At 31.0% G+C, this 19,275-nt stretch overlaps 1 protein-coding gene and 1 long non-coding RNA gene across 2 annotated transcripts; both read left to right on the top strand.

Annotated features, from left to right (window-relative positions):
• Positions 1 to 3,575: 3,575 nt before the first annotated feature.
• On the top strand, positions 3,576 to 5,311 carry LOC134236541 (uncharacterized). Its single transcript, XR_009985632.1, has 3 exons — positions 3,576 to 3,653; positions 3,824 to 3,970; positions 4,583 to 5,311. It is a non-coding gene; the product is annotated as an uncharacterized LOC134236541 (long non-coding RNA).
• An 11,171-nt stretch (positions 5,312 to 16,482) lies between these two features.
• Positions 16,483 to 18,082, top strand: LOC134236524 (multiple epidermal growth factor-like domains protein 10; the record flags this gene model as incomplete). Its single annotated transcript, XM_062718700.1, has 3 exons — positions 16,483 to 16,555; positions 17,190 to 17,324; positions 17,802 to 18,082. Coding segments are annotated over 3 exons (354 nt in total), but the record flags the coding sequence as incomplete, so codon positions are not given.
• Positions 18,083 to 19,275: the final 1,193 nt, after the last annotated feature.

Raw genomic sequence — 19,275 nt, 5'->3', positions numbered from 1 at the left:
TTTAAAACTGAGTTTGTAAATGCAGGATTAAATAGATTTGAATGCAGATAACCAAAGACCAGAATACTTCAGTTTGAAACAAACCGCCTTAATATTAGGTATTGTAATTTCCTGGTCTGTTCTGTCCTCCTTCTCTTCCTTTGATATATAAACCAATGTGGCGCTTTAGTGAGACACGTACCAGGCTTAATTATAAACCTTAAATCGTGTTATTTATAGGGTAATTGATGTGGCAATCTATGAGGTACAGGTGATGACATAGCTCATTTAATAAAGTGGCAGTAAAATAATTTTTCTTTTTTCTGTGATTCTTTATAAACTTTAATGGTAATACTGAACAGAGAGAGAGAGAGAGAGAGAGAGAGAGAGAGAGAATTTGAGTCGTATATTAAACAGGTCGAAATCACTACCTTATATGGAAGGCAATTTTCAACACGTGACGATGTCTTCGTCACACCCGTTCTCCAGTCAAGTGAAAGAGACCCAAAGCATGACACTCTACGTGTTTACGATTCAATGGCGACACGTGGATTTCGTTTAATGCACATTATTTAACTCGTCACCGGAAAATCTTCTTTATCACTTTATAAGACCGAAATTGAAAAATTATTTTCTAAAGACATTGCTCCATGCTCACATTTAATATTGAAGTTGTTTTAGATGATAATAGCTGCTTCGAATACCGTTCAAACATTGTGATGTTTGCATGTACATAAAGTAATATTGAGGGGTTAAATAATAATTGCACACCTTCTCCTGCTTTCTAAAACCAAGGACCTATATACTACCTGCTAAAACTATGTACACATATATCACGTGAAAAAATTTCAATGTTTTGTCGACACGATACATGTAGCACAGTTCTACGTCCCTTTGAACAATGGTTAAGGCCGATGTATTATAAGTTAATTTAAGGCTTTATAACGCAAATTTTGTAAATGTGAGCATAGAAATAAAAGATTATACATCATTTAAAATATTTCTTCCACAAATCTAAAAAAAGAATTGAAAATAAGTTCCAAGGGACAATTCAAGTTGCCCTTTATTTTCAACACAGCTGAGTACTTGTAGTAGCCCACAATGCATCGCGGCTCATTCATCAGTGGGTAAAGTAAACAGATAGCTAATTTACATGCAAATTTATTCTGACGTTAGAAAATCTAGTGGTCAGGACCTGTCAAATAAAAGCCATTCGTTTTTGGGACACAAGATGTTATGTCAATGATTCATTGCCCCAATAATTTTCTAAATATATGTTACATTTATCCCCAGCTCTATTATGTTTCAATTATTGGAGTACTAATTTAAGTATACTCTTGTTGATTTTAGTGCTAATATTTTTCCGCTATGTCGTATAAATTCATTACGTCCTTATTTTATTTGATGAAAAAAAGTGAGGAGTGCTATATTTATGATTTTCAATGCGTAATTAATATGGAATGTATGATATCTTTCTTGATGAATAAACATATTGACAATTCGTAGGAAATACAAAATAGGAGATCGACTTTCATTTAGGGGTTTGAATACTGCATAGAGAATGCGTAAACCCAAGTCCTTAACGTCTCCAGAACGCGAATGCATTCAATATTCATTGTTAATTCTGAGTTTAGTGGTGTTGTCAAGTTGGTGTCAGAATTGTTCAAGGTAAGATTTTATTTAGTTTTTTTAATAACTTGCGTCAATATCTTACTGAAAAATATCAAATATATAACGCCTATATATAGTAAATTACGGTTATAACGAAGCAATTGGGACCTATGAAACTGTTTCGCCGTATCCCTTATTCGTTTTATCCGTAATATCAATGTATACTGATTTTTTTTATAAGATCCAAGAGAGTTTCGTTATATCCATAAACTTGCAATATCCGTGTTCGAATTAAAATAATTCATTGTTTAACTATTATTAATACATTTTTTTTAGCAAAGAAGATCCGAATAAATGTTGCATAGGTTATTGGTATCACCCTCATTTTAACCAATGTTCGAGTAGGTCAATAAAATGAATTTTTTAGTATTTAAAATTGTTATCTTCAAATACAAACATGTACTCTGCATATTATATAATATATAGTAATAGTTACACTGCATATATAATATATGGTAATATTTACATTTGGGAAACGCTTCAGAATGCCCAGACGGGTACTATGGTTTGAATTGTTCAATGGTTTGTCCATATCCCAACTTTGGTGAGCTCTGCAGAAATCAATGTAACTGCACGCCAGCTTATTGTCATCCGACCAACGGATGCTATCCCGAAAGTTCAGGTAAGCAAAAGAAGAGTATTGAAATCCAGTTATAAAAGAATAGCTGAAATTGTGATTTATTTTGAGGTTATTAAAAGTTTTAAATATATATACCCGGTTCTCACTTTTTTAACTTTGTTTCCAAAACACTTGAACGGAAATGTTTTGTCAATTTACAAACAAATGATAGAAAATTGAAATATTGATTTTGTTGCACTTTTTCTCTCATAACCAAAAATTTAGGGGTATATAGTTTTTCTTCTGACCGTCTGTCTGTCTGTCTAGCAGTGAATCTTTCTGTTTTTCTGTTTGTCCGCAAAAACTCTAATACTGTCATTATTTGAGTAGATGGGGCCATGGATTTTATATATGCGTTGCATTTCTCGTGAAAAGAAATTTCCTTGGGTTCAACTTAATTTGACCTCTTTACGTTGACCAAAGATTTTGACCGACTTTCACAAAAAAAATACATATTTTTCACGTGGCCATGAATTTCAAACAGTTGGTACTAGGGCTTTCATACTGTAGATGTGTATTCATTGTGGTAAGACCCTTCAATGGGTATAAATAATTTTGACTTTTGACCTTGACCTCAAAGTTTGACTAACATTTAAAGAACTTAAACCCTTGGCAATAACTTTAGAACACTTAGCATTAGGTCTCAAATATTAAACGTATGTATTCATTCTGACAAGTCCTTTCTTTGGATACCATACATTTTAACCTTTTGGTCTTGACATTTGAGTTAAACTTGCTTTTGAAAAACTTAAAGCCCCGCCGTAAATGGTAGGAAACTAATATTGTTTCAGTATCTATGCTGATTTGTATGCTTCCTTTTATTGGTGATTTAATGTCAGTAATCCTAATCCTGATGCTGTTGTATAATTAGATCAGGAAGTGCTGCAACCACTATTGAAATAAAGACCACTACATAGAACTAATTATTTCATTGGTGAACGTTATTTCAATAGTGGTTCAACCTTTGTTTGGTTTGAAATGCATGATGGTGCTGATGGTTATTGGTTTTTTCAAAAGCTTATCCCTATGCCAACTACAATGTATATGCTAATGCTTACTTTGCTTAATCTGATGCTGATTCCATGTATTGTAATCTACCATATGGGGGCATCGATGTTTCAGCAAAACCTTTTTTGTACACAAATAAGAGTACATTTTCCACCAGGAACATATTTCTCGATTTTTTTCAGCAGGAAGAAAAGGTAACACTGGGTAAGCTCTATGCTATCAATATTTCATAAATGGATTTCCTGTTCTTATATTCTGTGCTTTTTATGCGCATTTTATGCAGAATTATTCTCTTTTACATTTATTTTTTACAGAAACAGGGCTTCAAGTTGTTCCACTAATTACTGGTATAAAGAGGACAGTAATGAATGTGTTGGTAATTGACTGAATAAATCCTATATTTTTAATTTACTCAAAACATGAAATTTGTCTCTTTTTATGATACGTTATTTTTGTAGAATTTGCTGTTATATGCGTCTGTCTATTGCTTTAATTGATACAAATAACGAGTTAAATAGAATTTGGATTTTTTAAATTTTAATGTAGTGTGCAATCAAGGATATTTTGGTCCCAACTGTACAGAGCTGTGTCCATTTCCATTTTACGGAGTAGTTTGTGCTCAAAAATGCAACTGCTCTTTCGACGACTGTAACTACGCTACAGGATGCCCAGTGCTACAAACTGAAACTAATGGTATGAGTATACTAAAGTTTATGTACTTGTTTTTTGATGTTGAAAATATCTTATGCATGCATATAGAAATCATCAGATAATGTTGGAAGATAAGCCTTATAGTCAATGCAATTAGAAATACATAAATTGATTTCCAAATAATAAATTAACTAAAACAAAAACATGCAAATCATTATTCCTTAAATAGTTTCGAATTCAGAAACGAGCAAATTTAAGGAAAGCTACCATTTTTATAACAAATTAACATGTTATTCGGGGAATTTTAACCTTACCAAAAATGTAAGAATTAGAAAAACAATATTCATTTATATCAAATGGAATTATTATATATTTTAAATTGTAAATATATATTTAATACATACAGTTATTTATTGTACGACAGGATTTGCTTTATTTTTATTTCGTTATAAATATTGCAAAATCAGAGAACTTTCAAAACATGTATTTAAGACGTAAGTAATCTACTAAACACTATAGCTAAGGCATCATGTCACTTTGCTAGAAAAAAAAAATCAGAATATCACTGTATTGTTCAAGAAAAGTAAAGCAAAAATATAACAAAATATCAAACATAAAAATGAATTCCGAAGGTATGCTATTATCTTCTTGCAGGGACAACGTCTTCCAGTGCGGAACGTGATACGTTTAACCGGAAACGTCTAAATATTCGCATAGGTGTGTTTGTCTTTGGTGGTATTCTTCTTGTTATTGTTCTGCTCTTCCTTTTGATTGAATTGCTTCGAAGGACAAGACGAAGTGTCGTTGAACAACAAATATACACTGAAAATGGACCAGCGTATGAGGAAATTCAAATCAATGAAGAGCATCCGTGTTAAAATATAATGTGACCCATGCAGAAAATCGCAAAAGAGAAAAAAAAAGAATTTGTTAATAATGATACGCGAAATTTCGAGAAAAAGAAGGTTAAAAAGATGACTAAAAAGAATTATAGTAACTGACTCCAGTTATTAGACAATACATTCAAAAAAGTCTTACACAAACGTGTTATTTGAATTTTTTTTAAAAAAATGGAAAAGTCAATTAACCACTGCTGTGTAGGGTAATCCATTGCCCTGAAAGTACTTTACAGACAAAACTATCTATTTTATAGATATTTCAAGAGGGATATGGAGGTTTCCAATCTCAAATTCCATAACCGATACAAAATAGGAGCAGAGCAAATACGGACCTCCAAAACATCAAAGGTGAGATCAGGCGTTATGGAGGATTGAACATCCCCTGCTGTTCCGTCACACGCGCTGTGTGCTAAATTATTTCAGGAAATCCTACAAATGCTTTAAAAAAACCTAGCGTTGTAAACAAGCTGCTTTTGGTACATGTACAACAATCGAAAGCATTTATTAATACTGATTTTTTTTGCAATAAATTTTTAATCAATTGATATATATATTTAAATATGTACTTGTATCTTTAAAAATCAAAAGGAGATTGTACTCAGTAGAGATAATGTATGCAATCATATTCAAAAGAGTGCATACCAAACTTGGTGTTTGTGTTGGTGTATTTTTTTTATTTGAGGACGTAAAGAACACTAGAGTAAATTTAGGCTGAGTATGGCACACTTTAAGTGAACGTTTGGCTTGGTGTTGAGACGCAAATGCTGCTTTTAAAGTTTTTTTTTCTATTTAACACTGAATTTAATTTAAATGAAAGACATATTTACTTTTCAATTTTTTTTTCACAAGCTTTACCAAGAAAAAAAAATCATCTTTCTTAAATTAAAAAGATTCAAACTTTTTTTTTTCAAAATAAGCATTGAAAAGCTATATTTAATTCTCGAAGCAGATGCTTTTTTTTAATCATAAATAGAAGAGTTCATTTGAACTGGGAGAAGACTAAAATAAAAGAAGTTTGGCTAATTCCAAGGAGAGAACTTTATAAATTCTCGCATTTTCTTACCAATTGTAAATGTATTTGCTCTGCATTGAATTCAACAATATACAGATATTTTCTTTGGTTTGTAAGTGAAGACATTTGTAAAGAAAGTGAGAACTTATAAAGTACTCTTACTCTACTCTTACTGTTTAGATGATTTTAAAAGATTGTATGATGTTTTATTCCCCTTTTATGATTTTTACTCATATAGATAAGTCGCAATAAAAGGTGAAGGGCTCTAACTTGAAATTCATGGCATTGAGCAGTCGGAAATCCTTATTTTTGTCAACGTGAATCGTGACAGGGGCATCAATCCCATGATTTATACATGTATACGACTATGCGTAACATGAATGGCAAACCGTACATGAAAATAACAATATACATATGATCATGCACCTGTGCCCTCATATTTGCAATTGTCGTAATGCACATGAGATAAAAACAAAATTTTAATACCAGATTATGTACATGTAGTATTAAAAATACTTTGTTATCTTTATAATATTAAATAATGCACCAGGACAAATTTATTTTGATTTAGGAAGGTTTTTTTATAAAACAAAATACAACAATTGTTGCTTACACCTGTTGAATGATTACAATAAAGGAATAACCAGATTACATTCCTTTTTTAGAGTTTTCCTTCGCAGTATTTATAAAAGTGGAATTTCTTGTTTTGAACTTGACGTCAATTATATTGAGTATAAATGCAGTTCTTGTGCATATGGCTTGACATTAATATTATAATCAAGAAAGTTATTGGTTACTTGTCGAACATCCATTATGAAATTCTTTTAGAGTAAAGTTTTAAATACATATACTGATATTCTAATTTAAATAGAAAACGGTTATCCACTCATATGTGAAACTTAGACACATGGTCTCATCTCTCCTAAAATGGAATTTAACCGACATATATTAATTATCATCAGTCTTTCGGGTTTTGGAAAACAGAGTCCTTGTGGAAGGTAATATATCATTTTGATAGGCGTATTTAATGAACATTTTAAAAAATAAATAAATAGTATGCATCAATTGTTGTTTATAGTAAAAATTGGTCGAAAAATATCCTGTACTGTCCTTTGGTACGAGCTTAGATATGGTTATTGTTTGATTACGTAAATGGTGATTTTTTTAAGAGATTGATTTTTCTACTTTGTCAAAGCAATATCATAATAATCAAATGAGGTCATTATAAAAACAAACAAAAAGCATACTTCAGAATGTCTATACAGGTACCATTGTCAGAATTACACAGATGTTCGTCCATATCCAGACTCTGGAGAGTTCTGCAAACATGTATGTAACTGCTTGTCAGCCGTTTGCCAAAAGACGGTAGAATGTTTTCCCAATAGTTCAGGTAAGCACTCACGTAAAGTTGCAAATACATGTACACTTATTTTAAATATTTTTTTTTAAGTTTTAATTTTATCCTTTCGTCATTTTCAGTCTTGAAAAAATATTTTGACATGGCACACATACTCATAAAATGTATCCTCGACTCCTAATAGCATATAAAACCACATATTTTCTAGTCATAAGTTCATTAATTTATATACAAAAAATAACTGCATATTTTGATGCTGATGTATAATCCTACTCTTGAAATTTTCTTCAATTATTTGATTGTATCATTGTATTTTTCAATTTTCAACATACGTGTAACTGCAACTAAATATTTTTCTCAACATACATGTAGCGCATGTACACATTTGAATATTCACCTTAAATAGGGCTTTATATTTTGCTTTTCTTTTGTCAATTTTGTCTACTTGTTCCATCTTGTTTAAAGTTATCAGAAAAATGTGTTTTGTTGAACCTTTTCAGATGGAGAGTGTAATCCTGGACATTCTAGAGCCTATTGTATGAAGACATGTCTACTTCAATTATATGGTGTATGGTGTAAACAAACTAGCAACTGTTCTGAAGAAAATTACAGTTATTCCAGAGGATGTCCTACGTGTATACCAAGTAGCAATTCTAATGGTCAGAATGAACTCATTAATTTGGTACAATTGATCTCGTAGGATTATATATGAGAAAGAATTTTTTTTAAAAATGCAAATACTACAATTTATTCAATATTACGATCCATCTAAAAATGAATAATAATGCTCTTTGTATAATTATAGGTACATAAGAAATCAACATCTGCAGTTTCGCTACATCTAAATAATTTATTGCTAAAATTTAACATGTCTTCTACTTTTATGCTAACTTAAAAAATATACAGACATTGTTTTTGTTCCAAGAGAGAACAAAATCATTTCTTGCAAAACATACACCTGTTGGCCTAGCAATCGATGCAACGCCGATAAAGGTTGAAAAAGGCAAGGGTTTAGGATATTCCCCATACAGGTCATATTATACGTGAAAACATTGCATTCTTTGTACTTTTTTTCTATTTTGAATAATTTTTCGACCATCAATAAGCTGGATTGTGCATATATTGTTGAACAAAAAATAAATAGCTTTATTTTATATCAAAAATAAAATTAAATAAAAACTTCAAATAAAATGACCTTCCCACAGGTACAATGTAAATTTGTTATTTTGAGATGTAAAAAAAAAGGAATGGTGTTGATCGAGTGGAGGTGAAATGTAGATATTTTGAATTTAATTATATTTTTTTCTCTTTATAATGCATCTACGCTTAATACATGGGCTATAAAATATGTACATTTGTTTTGTGGATAAACATGCGAAAGCATTACTGGAAAATCATCAACCAGAGAGAAAAATAAAGCCCTCAAAGTACATAACTAACAATCACTCTTGTTTTTCAGAGACGAAGGCCACCAATGTAAAAATCAATGAACGTTTTCATCTTCGTGTTGGTGCATACGTCTTTGTAGGAATTACGATTTTTGTGATAATCTGTATAATGGTCGAGTTGCTTCAATCTACAGGAAAGCGTACCAATGAGCATATGATCTAACATGAACCAATGATTCAGGATATGTAGACCTCAAGGGTTTCATTTTTTTTATTATATTGCGTTAATATGTTATCAATTGTTACAAATTGTACAGTATTTGATCGGATGAAAACAATCTGTGAAGAAACGGTTCAGCTGTAAAAATCTTATAGGAAGCTTTTAAAACTTGGAACGTCAATGAAAGCCATAGACGCTTCAGATTAGCTGATCCTTTGAAAGCAGAATTATGTAGCAAAATAAGTCAAAACATCAACGAAGGAAATTATACAATGAGAAGAATTGAAATTCATGACTCTATTTTTTGAAGATACATTGCCCGAAAGTGTGATCTGACGATACAAAACTTGTTGGTATCAAAATGAAGAAAAGAGATTCTGTTAGAACAAACGGAATAAAACTTCATACATCAAAAAAAAATTTACATATATTTACATATTATATTGGGTTTCTTTTAAACTTCTTGAAAGTAATATAACGAATATTGAAATGGTTTACGAACTTTGTGAACAGCCCTTATATGTAGTTGCTTCTTCCACTTACCTTCATGTACATGTAACATGTTTTTGTAAAGTTACTATAGCGTTACTATATTAAGAAACAATACGATAGTTGAACACTATGTCGTTCTTTAACGATTATTTTTTTTATCCGTTTCTGATTATCCGTTTTCTTCATTATTTCTGTATAAAAAGATGGTATTTAAATAACAAGGTGACCAAGATTTTGCTACATAGAACGGATACTTAAAACTTCATAATATAGGTGTACATTTCCTTAGATTGTTATCAGTAATTTAAAGTAAGTTTTCATTGTATATTCATAAGTATGTTCTAATTTTCCGACAAAGATATAGATTTTGATAATTTGCATTGTTTTTCTTATTTATTCAAAATTATGAGAAAAAGAAAAAGATATAATATAGTTGTTTAACTAGAAAAAAACATTAAATGATTTGAAGTAACAAAGGAAATTAGATTTAAAACTATAAAATATACAAGTTGTTACATGTACTATTAAGTTTATCCAAATAAAATTTTTTTCGTTGTTGTTTTTTTTTTCTGCAATGACTACAATTTTTAATTCTCAAAGTAACTTATTTTGTTCGTAACATTTCTTTGGGTCGATACATGTATAAAAAGTAAATAAATCTCTTTTTTTTATTTATACACATGTTATGTTTAAATGGTTACGTTAAATATCTTGTTGATTTTATATTTACGTTAATGCTTGATGATCCGACTTTATGCTGACTACTTTAAAACATTTTTGAAATAGCGTATGGTAAATTGATTTATAACAAAATCGATTTTCCTTGTTAATAAAGGGGAACGTATTCAGTGGAACTATGTTTTTAAACTTAATTTTCTTTTCTACAGTCAATACGATATGTTCTAATCTTATTGTGCACACAAACAGTAAAAATATGTATGTCGATAAAGTTTAAAATTATGAGGGCTATTAGTAAATAATTGAGACATTGTGTATATTTTGCTTTCTAATGAACGTCTTTCGGTAAAAATTTACATATACGTTTGACTTACACTTATAAATAATAAAAGCAAGGACTATTTCACAAATATAAAAATCTTTTCCTACAGTGACATATAAATGTGTCGATAGTAGGGGTACCCGGAGCAGTCACGAAATCAACTATTGAGAATATGTAATACCAACGTTCCGACTCTTCGTGGACCTATAATAAGAGCGAAAATATTTCAGCTTATACGTTAAAATTTTCAGCTTTATTTCAAATTCATGGTGTGCAGCTTTGGTAGAATTTCGATCAGAAATACGAAGATCCTAAAAAAATATTAAGCGCGGTAGAGAAATCAGCAATCAACGACAAAATGAATTTTGACGTGAAGGGAGGAGCAGTGAGCAGACCTAAAATTTATGAAGCACAATGTAGAACTCTTTTCCAGACTGATGAATAACCTAATAAAACAATGACAAGGAGAGAAAAATGTGTTAGGGTTTGTTATTTTATTGGTAGACATTTTTGTACAATTAACTCAACCAGAGTAAAATTAAAAACTCTGGACAACTATCATTTATTAAGTACGATATAAATATCATTTACGGAATTAATAACGTTGACCCGCGTTGCATAAATCAGCACATCATGATGCTAAGTCAATCTTTCCCACAAACGAAAAGTTAACATTGGCCAAATATACATCTGATCGCCCCCCCCCCCTCCATGGGCTTAATTTGCTCCTCCAAAAAAAAAAAGAATATAGAGTAGGATATGGAGACTTAGGAAAGTGCCCCGTCTAATTTTAGGATTGAGGACGTATATTACTTTTTGCTCATACAAAAATATTTTATGTGGACCCCTCATCCATGGGTAAACTTTCCTGTATCCAGGACTATCGCCATTGATATATCACAGTCAAGTTTATTAGGTAATTTATGCATAACGGGTTTTATTTATCCCACGTTTCTAACAATCGTTGATGCTCCGGCATACACAAGAATCTAAGTCTAGTAAATATAATCTGCATGTCAGTCATAACCGTACGTTACGCTTCCCAATTTCTTGTAGTTAACATTATTTCAGCTGTCTCTCTCATAGCCTATGTTGTATGTATTTGAATCCAACTTATGTAATCTTAACATACTTTCCAGCATAAATCAATTACATTAGTTTATTTCCCTTATTTATGTCATCCTATAAAACCATTTTAGACTTGCGGAGTGAGGTGTTCATCTTTACGTCGCGGGTTCGAATCCCAGCGGTACATATTCTTTCCACTTTTTATTTGAGATTCAAACAATATATTAATTATGCTTGATATAAAATGTATTCTTTTTCTATTGATCTGATGAATATCATACAACTAAAAATGAATGCATGATGTTTTGTGCAACATCTTCATAATTTACTCTAGTGAACATTTTTACCCCCCCCCCCCAATGTAAACGTTTATAACTTATCAAGCTTAAGCGCTCTATGGATATGGATGACATTAGTCAGGCAAGCTTTTTGAAAGGCTGTTTCTTGTGATTAATATAGAATTAATCAGATCGAACTGATTTTTTGGTGCCATTCTGCATCACAATATAAATATAGCACTTCCTTGTTTTTGACGGAACGTAAACTGTGATATTTTTACATATTAATTTAAAATTCTTTTTATTGTAAACTTATATGTTCATTAATCAATAGTTATTTTTGTTGTTAGCAAATGAATATATATTTAAAAACGATATTATTTTGGATAACTTTTCGGAGAAAACAAAATGAAATGAGGTTAAAAAGCCAAATGGAACTGCTGTTATTAGTTAAGAATTTTAAGGCGAACGGTCACTGATGTCTCCGAAAAGAGAATGTATGCACCTTTCTTTTTTATTAACCATCTGTCTTGCTGGGTTGGAATGTCAAGGTCAAGATTGTGGAAGGTAATATATCTTTGAAAAAAAAAAAACTATTCCTTTACATTTACATTTTACAAATACATCAGCAATTATTCTTTCTCTTTTAGTGAAAATGGCCATAAAATATGCTGCAGTGGTTTTTGGTACGAGCAAAAAAAAAAACCAATGTTTACGTAAGTTTGTGTAAATCTTTTAAGTGTATAGTTTCCTGCTTTTAAAAATAAAGTTTTGGTTAAATCAAATGATCGATCAAATAATGACAAAAAATTTTGTAGAATGTCCCGCCGGTTACTATGGTGATAACTGCTCAGATGGCTGTCCATATCCCTATTTTGGAGAGCTCTGCATACAAACATGTAACTGTTCAGCAGACTTATGTCATGTAGTTGGAGGATGTTTTACCGAAAGCCCGGGTAAGCAACACATTATCAGAGTCATGATAAGTAGATGCATGTATTGTAATTATTTTTTTAGAAACAATCTAAGATGTTTTAAGTTGAACTTTCATTTGTTTGTTTGTTTGTTTTGTTTTTAAAGTTGAAATGTCTAATTAGCAATCATTAATTGAGTTTATTAAGATCAAAGTGCAAGAGTTCTATTCCATTTCTTAAATATCACGAAAAAGACGAAATCATATATTTTTAAATTTATTTCAGCAGAAAGTAAACTTTGCAGAGGGTATGTTCTACTATAAGCACCTTTTCTTGAAAAGGTTTTTCTATTTATATGTTTAAACATGCCAAAAAATTAATTTCTTTATCTAATGACTTTTTTAAAAATATTTTTGTTAGAATCTCTGGTGTAACATGCTGCAGTAATTACTGGTACAATGAGGAGAGTCATGAATGTGTTGGTAAAGATTATTATTATCCTTCTTATACATATTATGCTTCTTTTTTGCGGTAGTTGCATAAGTCTTTGGGTAAAACACTTTATTTCATCATCTACATACATGTACATTTATACATCACTTATATTTTTCAAACTTGAAAAAAAATCAACTAAATTATTTGCATCTTTTCTTGAACTATTTCTTATATTATTTTGAAAATTCCGTGAAAAGGGTTTTTTGCCTAACCTAATTGATTTAAATTTAGAATGTAATCCGGGATACTTTGGAAAAAATTGTGTAGAAAGATGTCCTTTCCCATTATATGGCAAACTGTGTCAACGGAGTTGTAACTGTTCGGAAGATTATTGTTATCATGAGACAGGATGCACATTACCAGATGCCAAAACCTAACGGTACGAATTGTTGTTTTTACAGGCATACTGACGCGATCTAATGTCAATTTTATAAACTAATGCTTATTCAATTTTGAACAAATGAGACCTGTTTTACTTGATGTATCTGAAATTCTACGAATTTCAGTTTTATCCTGATGAAAATTATTTTTTAAGCAAAAATTTATCTTTTTGTATACAAACACAGATAACATCACACAAGTTCACTCACGTGGCGGCAAAATCAATGATTTAGGACAACAGCATATTTATTTTCGCGTGGGCGCAATTGTTATTATAGTTTTTCTAACAGTTTTTGTTATACTCTTCGTTATTATCGAATTTTACCTAAGGAGACAAGGGCGTTCGGATGAACAAATGACTTGTGCTGCAAATGAAGCAACATATCAGGAAATAACATTAAAATAAAAAATGGGGGTCTTTTACTCTCAGAACATACCCACTCTCTACAAGAACCATTACATAACCCACCAGAGATATTTATGAATAAACAAAATGAGAGCACTGAACTGCAGACGTATAATTAGGAATCATCAATCATCACAAAAATGAAAATATAAAATGGACAAAGATGTGTACTAGATATTTTATGAACATTTCAACGAAAATATCAAATGTCAAACATTTACAAAACACGCTCTGAAAAATGGAATCTCAAAAAGAACGAAATTCACTAAAATGTAGAAGAGAAAAACATGATCATTGGAAAAGAAATCAATATGTATCAAACAATTTTGACTGAGGCTCGGCCTTGGAAAATATTGAAACTTGTTGTGGTGCATGTCTGGAAAAGAAATAAGGCACAGTACGCGAAGCATGGCTAGTATGTAGAATTTAATGTTAAAAAGAATCAAATATCACGTTAATATTGAATAGATTTCTGTTGATGAGTAATCAATATAGTTATGTAATTTTCAATTTAAGTCAATAATGCGGAAGTTTTTGTTCATATCTATGTTTTTTGCAAGGAAAATATGATCAGGAATTCCTCAAATTGATTGAAGAGATTATCAAGGAAACAAAATTGCATGTTCATATCTGATGCATATGTGACAACTCCGTCTATACAATTAGATCGTGTCTATTAATAATGATATCAAAACGAATGCATATGAGAGATACAAATATTTCCAGAGTTAAAAAAAATCATTTTGATTTTCTAATATTTTTTTAAGCAATCGATCATTGAAAATCATTTTCAAATTTAAAATACTGTATGAACATGAAAATTTTTGTTGCAGTATGCTTTCTAACTTTGTCTGTGATATTATAATTTAATTTATTTTGTGATGACTTGCGATATTAACTTGTCTTTATTTTTGTGTTATAAAGATTATTTGGCTTCATATATTTTTTTCCTGCTTATTTACAATCTGTGTATACATATATGTATGTTTGTATTTCTCATTTATAATTTACAAATCATTTACTCATTCTTTGTCAACTTTTGTTAATCTCTGTAGATGAAAACTGTTTTAGAGTAGACCAACTTTAAATTGAATATATCTTGTATGTGTAAAAAGAAACCATCCGTTATCTGTAATTAAAAAATATATGGATGAAAATGTTTTTATTTTAACAGGACAGTTGATAGTTAATCCAGATTTATAAGAAGATTCGTAGAAGTATCCTCTGTTCCAATACAAAAAAGACCCCTCCTTACTTAAGACCCTAATCGCTCAGAATAGGACAAAATATTAAGCCAGCTATCAACTGGTGTCGCCATATGATTGAAAAATTCTTGAGAGGGTCGATAAACAGCTAACAAAACACAAACCAATACATATACATTTATGATTTAATATATTGCATTTATTTTTTTTATCAAAGTGTGGATTGGGCGGGCATTTAAGACACAATGATGTCGATAACTTTTTTTGAAAGAATACGTTGTTACTTCAAATTCAATGATATTGTTAAGAACTTGTCTTCTCTCAACAAAATAGTTAATAGTTAATCCAGATTTCCAGTTGGTTCGAGATCTTGGCGACTTAATGTCAATTTCACGCTCACATGCGCACACATTAGTTGTATGCCTATCGCTTTAAGCATGTTCACACTGGGAAAATGTAGCCGGTGTTTGTCGAAACTTTCTTACAAACATTCATATGTACTAAACCAGCTTGATTCTCAAAAAATCATGGGATTCATTGGCGAGAGGATATGTTTGCTTTAGAATGTAACGGCTACTCTTAAGCATTACGACTACCGTCGGTAGGGTTGAATAATAATCGTTTGACAAAGAAAAATGTCATGATGAACTCAATACGCAGGAGAATCCTGCGCAAGGGGGATGATGAGAATTTTATTTTATATTTGGGGGGGGGGGGGGGGGGCGGTTGGTGATGGGGGGAGTTATCGACATATCAATTTCAATAACGCATGATTTATCATTTAAAGTCAAACAAGAATCTGGTAACATGTTGATAAAAGATAAAATGTTTGATGAGGTTTCTGGAAATCATAGTTTTAATCCAATTCAAAAGTTTACCATGCGTTTCCTTTTCCTTCCAGTGTATGTTGTTTTCCATTAAATATAGGATAATCAACTAGTCCAAATTCCCAAAGACTGAACACTGTTTGAACTAATTTCACCAATTAATTGTATGCAAAATTTACCGCATTTGTAGATACAATTAACAATTGTCAGTAAAATTCAGGAAACGGGGAATTGATCTCTTAGATAAATACATGTACATGAATTGTCAGTCTGTGTTAAACACTAAAATGTCGAGAAGGAAGTTTTACTTTGAATAATTGGTCTAAATTCCATTTCCGTTTTTCTTGGTTTTTAACTCATTAGTTTTTTTTTTTTAGATATTTACCAATTAAGTCACACAAAGTTACAATTACGATTTTTGTTATGTAATTTAGCACTATGGAGAAATTTGTTCATTTTGTTAAAATTTTTATAATCTGTGTCTCGGTACTTGCTGTTTACAACGAGGAAAATTGCGAAAAGTAAGAAAGTTTTAATTATATCAAACGTTTAGAATTAATCTTTTGATTAAATGAATTTACATATTGCCAGTTATAATGTCATTTATCTATTCAAGTCATTACATATTGTTTTAGAATTGACAATTGCTGTCGGGAATGGGACGAATTTTTTACAGGATGTAAAGGTAATTTGATTTACTTCTACATATGAAATAGAATGGAAATGTAAAATTTAATATCTGCTAGTGTGTATCTTATATATCATTTACTAATGTATCATACGCCTTTGGTCGACTTTCTGAGAAATCGATAAAGCTTTGTTATACAACCACCATTGAAATAACGACCTCTATTGAAATAATTATTTCAGTTCTGGTTGCAACAAAGTTTTCTAGATGAATGCTTTACCAAGATGTATATGAAAATGTATTCAAAAAGGCAAGGTGATACAACATTCATACATATGTATTTCATATAAAGTATTGCTGTTACATACACTAGTTTTTGGCAAAACCGATGACCTAAACCATTTAAAATTCTAAATAATTTTTAATTCTTAATGCCTAAAATACAATGTAAGTATAACATTAAATATTAAAAATCGAAAGGTTACATTTTAGTTTTAACATTACTAAGCACAAAATGTATTTGTTTATGCACTACAAATCTGTATTTTATAAACGCAAAATTTTCTGATAATTCCTGTTTTAGGGATTATTTTCATTTGCAAATTATTCAATCAATTTCAACATTTTTAATAAATTAAATTGTATCAGACTCAATATATATCGTGATGTATTTAATCTCTCTGTATTGTAGTGTGTTCACCAGGATATCTAGGTCGGAATTGTACACAGGCATGTCCGTACCCTAACTATGGCTTAGAGTGCCAGGGAAATTGTGGATGCGATAAGAGACTATGTGACATCGCTACAGGTTGCTTCTCTGATTCGGGTAATTATAAATGTTCATATAAAAAGAACAAGGAAACAAATGCCATGCGTGTGTCTTCCGTACTACTCCCTAATTCTGATTTTTGTAAGTGCATGTTCAGTAACATGAACAGTGTCTAAATTATATGAAAATCATTGAGATTAGCCGTTAAACTCAAAATATGATAACGTTTATAAATGGAGAGGAAGGAAGGAGGCATACAGAAGTTTCATGTTTTTATTTTCTGTTAGAAAATAAGGTCGTGTTTTTATCCAATGAGACCCCCGCCCACAGTAGCCTCCCCCTAAAAAAACAAAACAATTTAAAATTCTTTTCAGTTTTATTTTATTTTAAGACTAGTTAACAAAATCTTTCAATGATTGTGAACGTTGGATAGACAAAGACCTTCTATGCTGTAGAGAGTTAAGTCAGAAATACTCGCATCAAACTTAGACAGTATATTATCTAACTTCCTTGTATTTTCTTTTTTCTTTTAAGATGGATGCAGGGCAGGTTACTATGGAGAAAGATGTATGTTTAAGTGCAGAGTACCGACGTATGGAAAACATTGTCAACAAATCTGCAAGTGTGATGAATTTATCTGTCATTACATTACCGGGTGTCCAGTAAAGGAAAGCAAGTAGTTATAGTGTTTTAAATATCTAATAATCATTGTCTCTTAATAGATTTATACCTCTTCATTCCATACCCTCATCTTCATTAGACAAACATATATACGTGTTTAAAAATGTTGATTGATCCAATTTTGATAATATCAAATCATGTCCCCATACAAATTTTGTAAAAAAAAAAAAGATTTCATAAAGTAAATATGCAAATTAAAAGTGCAACTACAGTATTGCATATATAGGAATTATCAATGTAAAGGAACATTAAATTTGTAATCAGCTAACATATTAGACACAAATTCAACCAGTAGAATAATACTCAAATAAGAGGAAAAGAAATAAAATAAATGCTTTATATCCATATTATTTGAACAAGTCAGCATATTATGTGAATAATCCAACCTGTATGGTTTAGGTACGGCTAGTTTTGGTCTGGAAACATCCACAGCAATGTTCTCCTCAATTTCGAAGAAAGAAGTTAAAGGCGTGACTATGCTGGTTCTAATATTATCTATATCTCTCGCCGCAGTCGTAACCATTTCATTTGCTGTCATAATTGCAATCTGTCGACGCATGAAATCAACAAATGACAAATGTCCTTCTACCAATCAACAGACCGAAGCTGGAGAATACATTGATACACGAGAAGCTATTTTGTCCAGTCAACAGTACAGTGCCCCATGTCGGAATCCCAGCAAACCAGTTCAAAAAAGTTATATCATGATGGAAGCTCGGAAGAGTTCAGACAGTATTAGGCGCTCCTCATCGGCTAATTACTATGAATCTGTTGAGTTTGGCTCTCTTAAGAAAAATGATGAATACAGCGAAATTAAAGAAGATACCAATGACCAAGATTCCCATCCCAATGAGAACAGACTAGAACATTCCAGTTATATTGAAATGAACACATAAATAGCAAGCATCTTTTTGGATCTGTGAATTTCTTAAACACCCAATTTTACGTTGACGCCCCCAAAATCTACCAGATTCGAGATCAATAATTTACCGCCTGTCAATCATTAAAAAAACAATAGCTTCTGATTTGATTGACAGACCAGCTACCTGTGCTTCCTGATAATCTGATTTTGCATGTTTTGAAAACAATTGCCTGGGCACGCGTCTAACCATGCTAACACTTTCATGTACCCGCCTTGTGTACACGCGGGCTAACAAATCCTAATCGTGGTGTTGGTAATTTTATTTCAAAAAATAATTGAGAGATGATTAAAACATGACTTCACAAAATACTTGTTTTCAATCTTCACGGCAGTATGGTACTTGTAGAAGATATGTCGTGCCGTACAACGTCCACAGAAATTAATGCCGATTACAAAAAATCTTTT

Source organism: Saccostrea cucullata, unplaced genomic scaffold (genome assembly GCF_032062105.1).
Source record: "Saccostrea cucullata isolate Sc308-1 unplaced genomic scaffold, CSIRO_AGI_Scuc_v1 ctg340, whole genome shotgun sequence".
NCBI classification, from domain to species: domain Eukaryota; kingdom Metazoa; phylum Mollusca; class Bivalvia; order Ostreida; family Ostreidae; genus Saccostrea; species Saccostrea cuccullata.
Note: the sequence above shows the minus strand (reverse complement) of the source record. Positions and strands in the feature narration are given on the sequence as shown.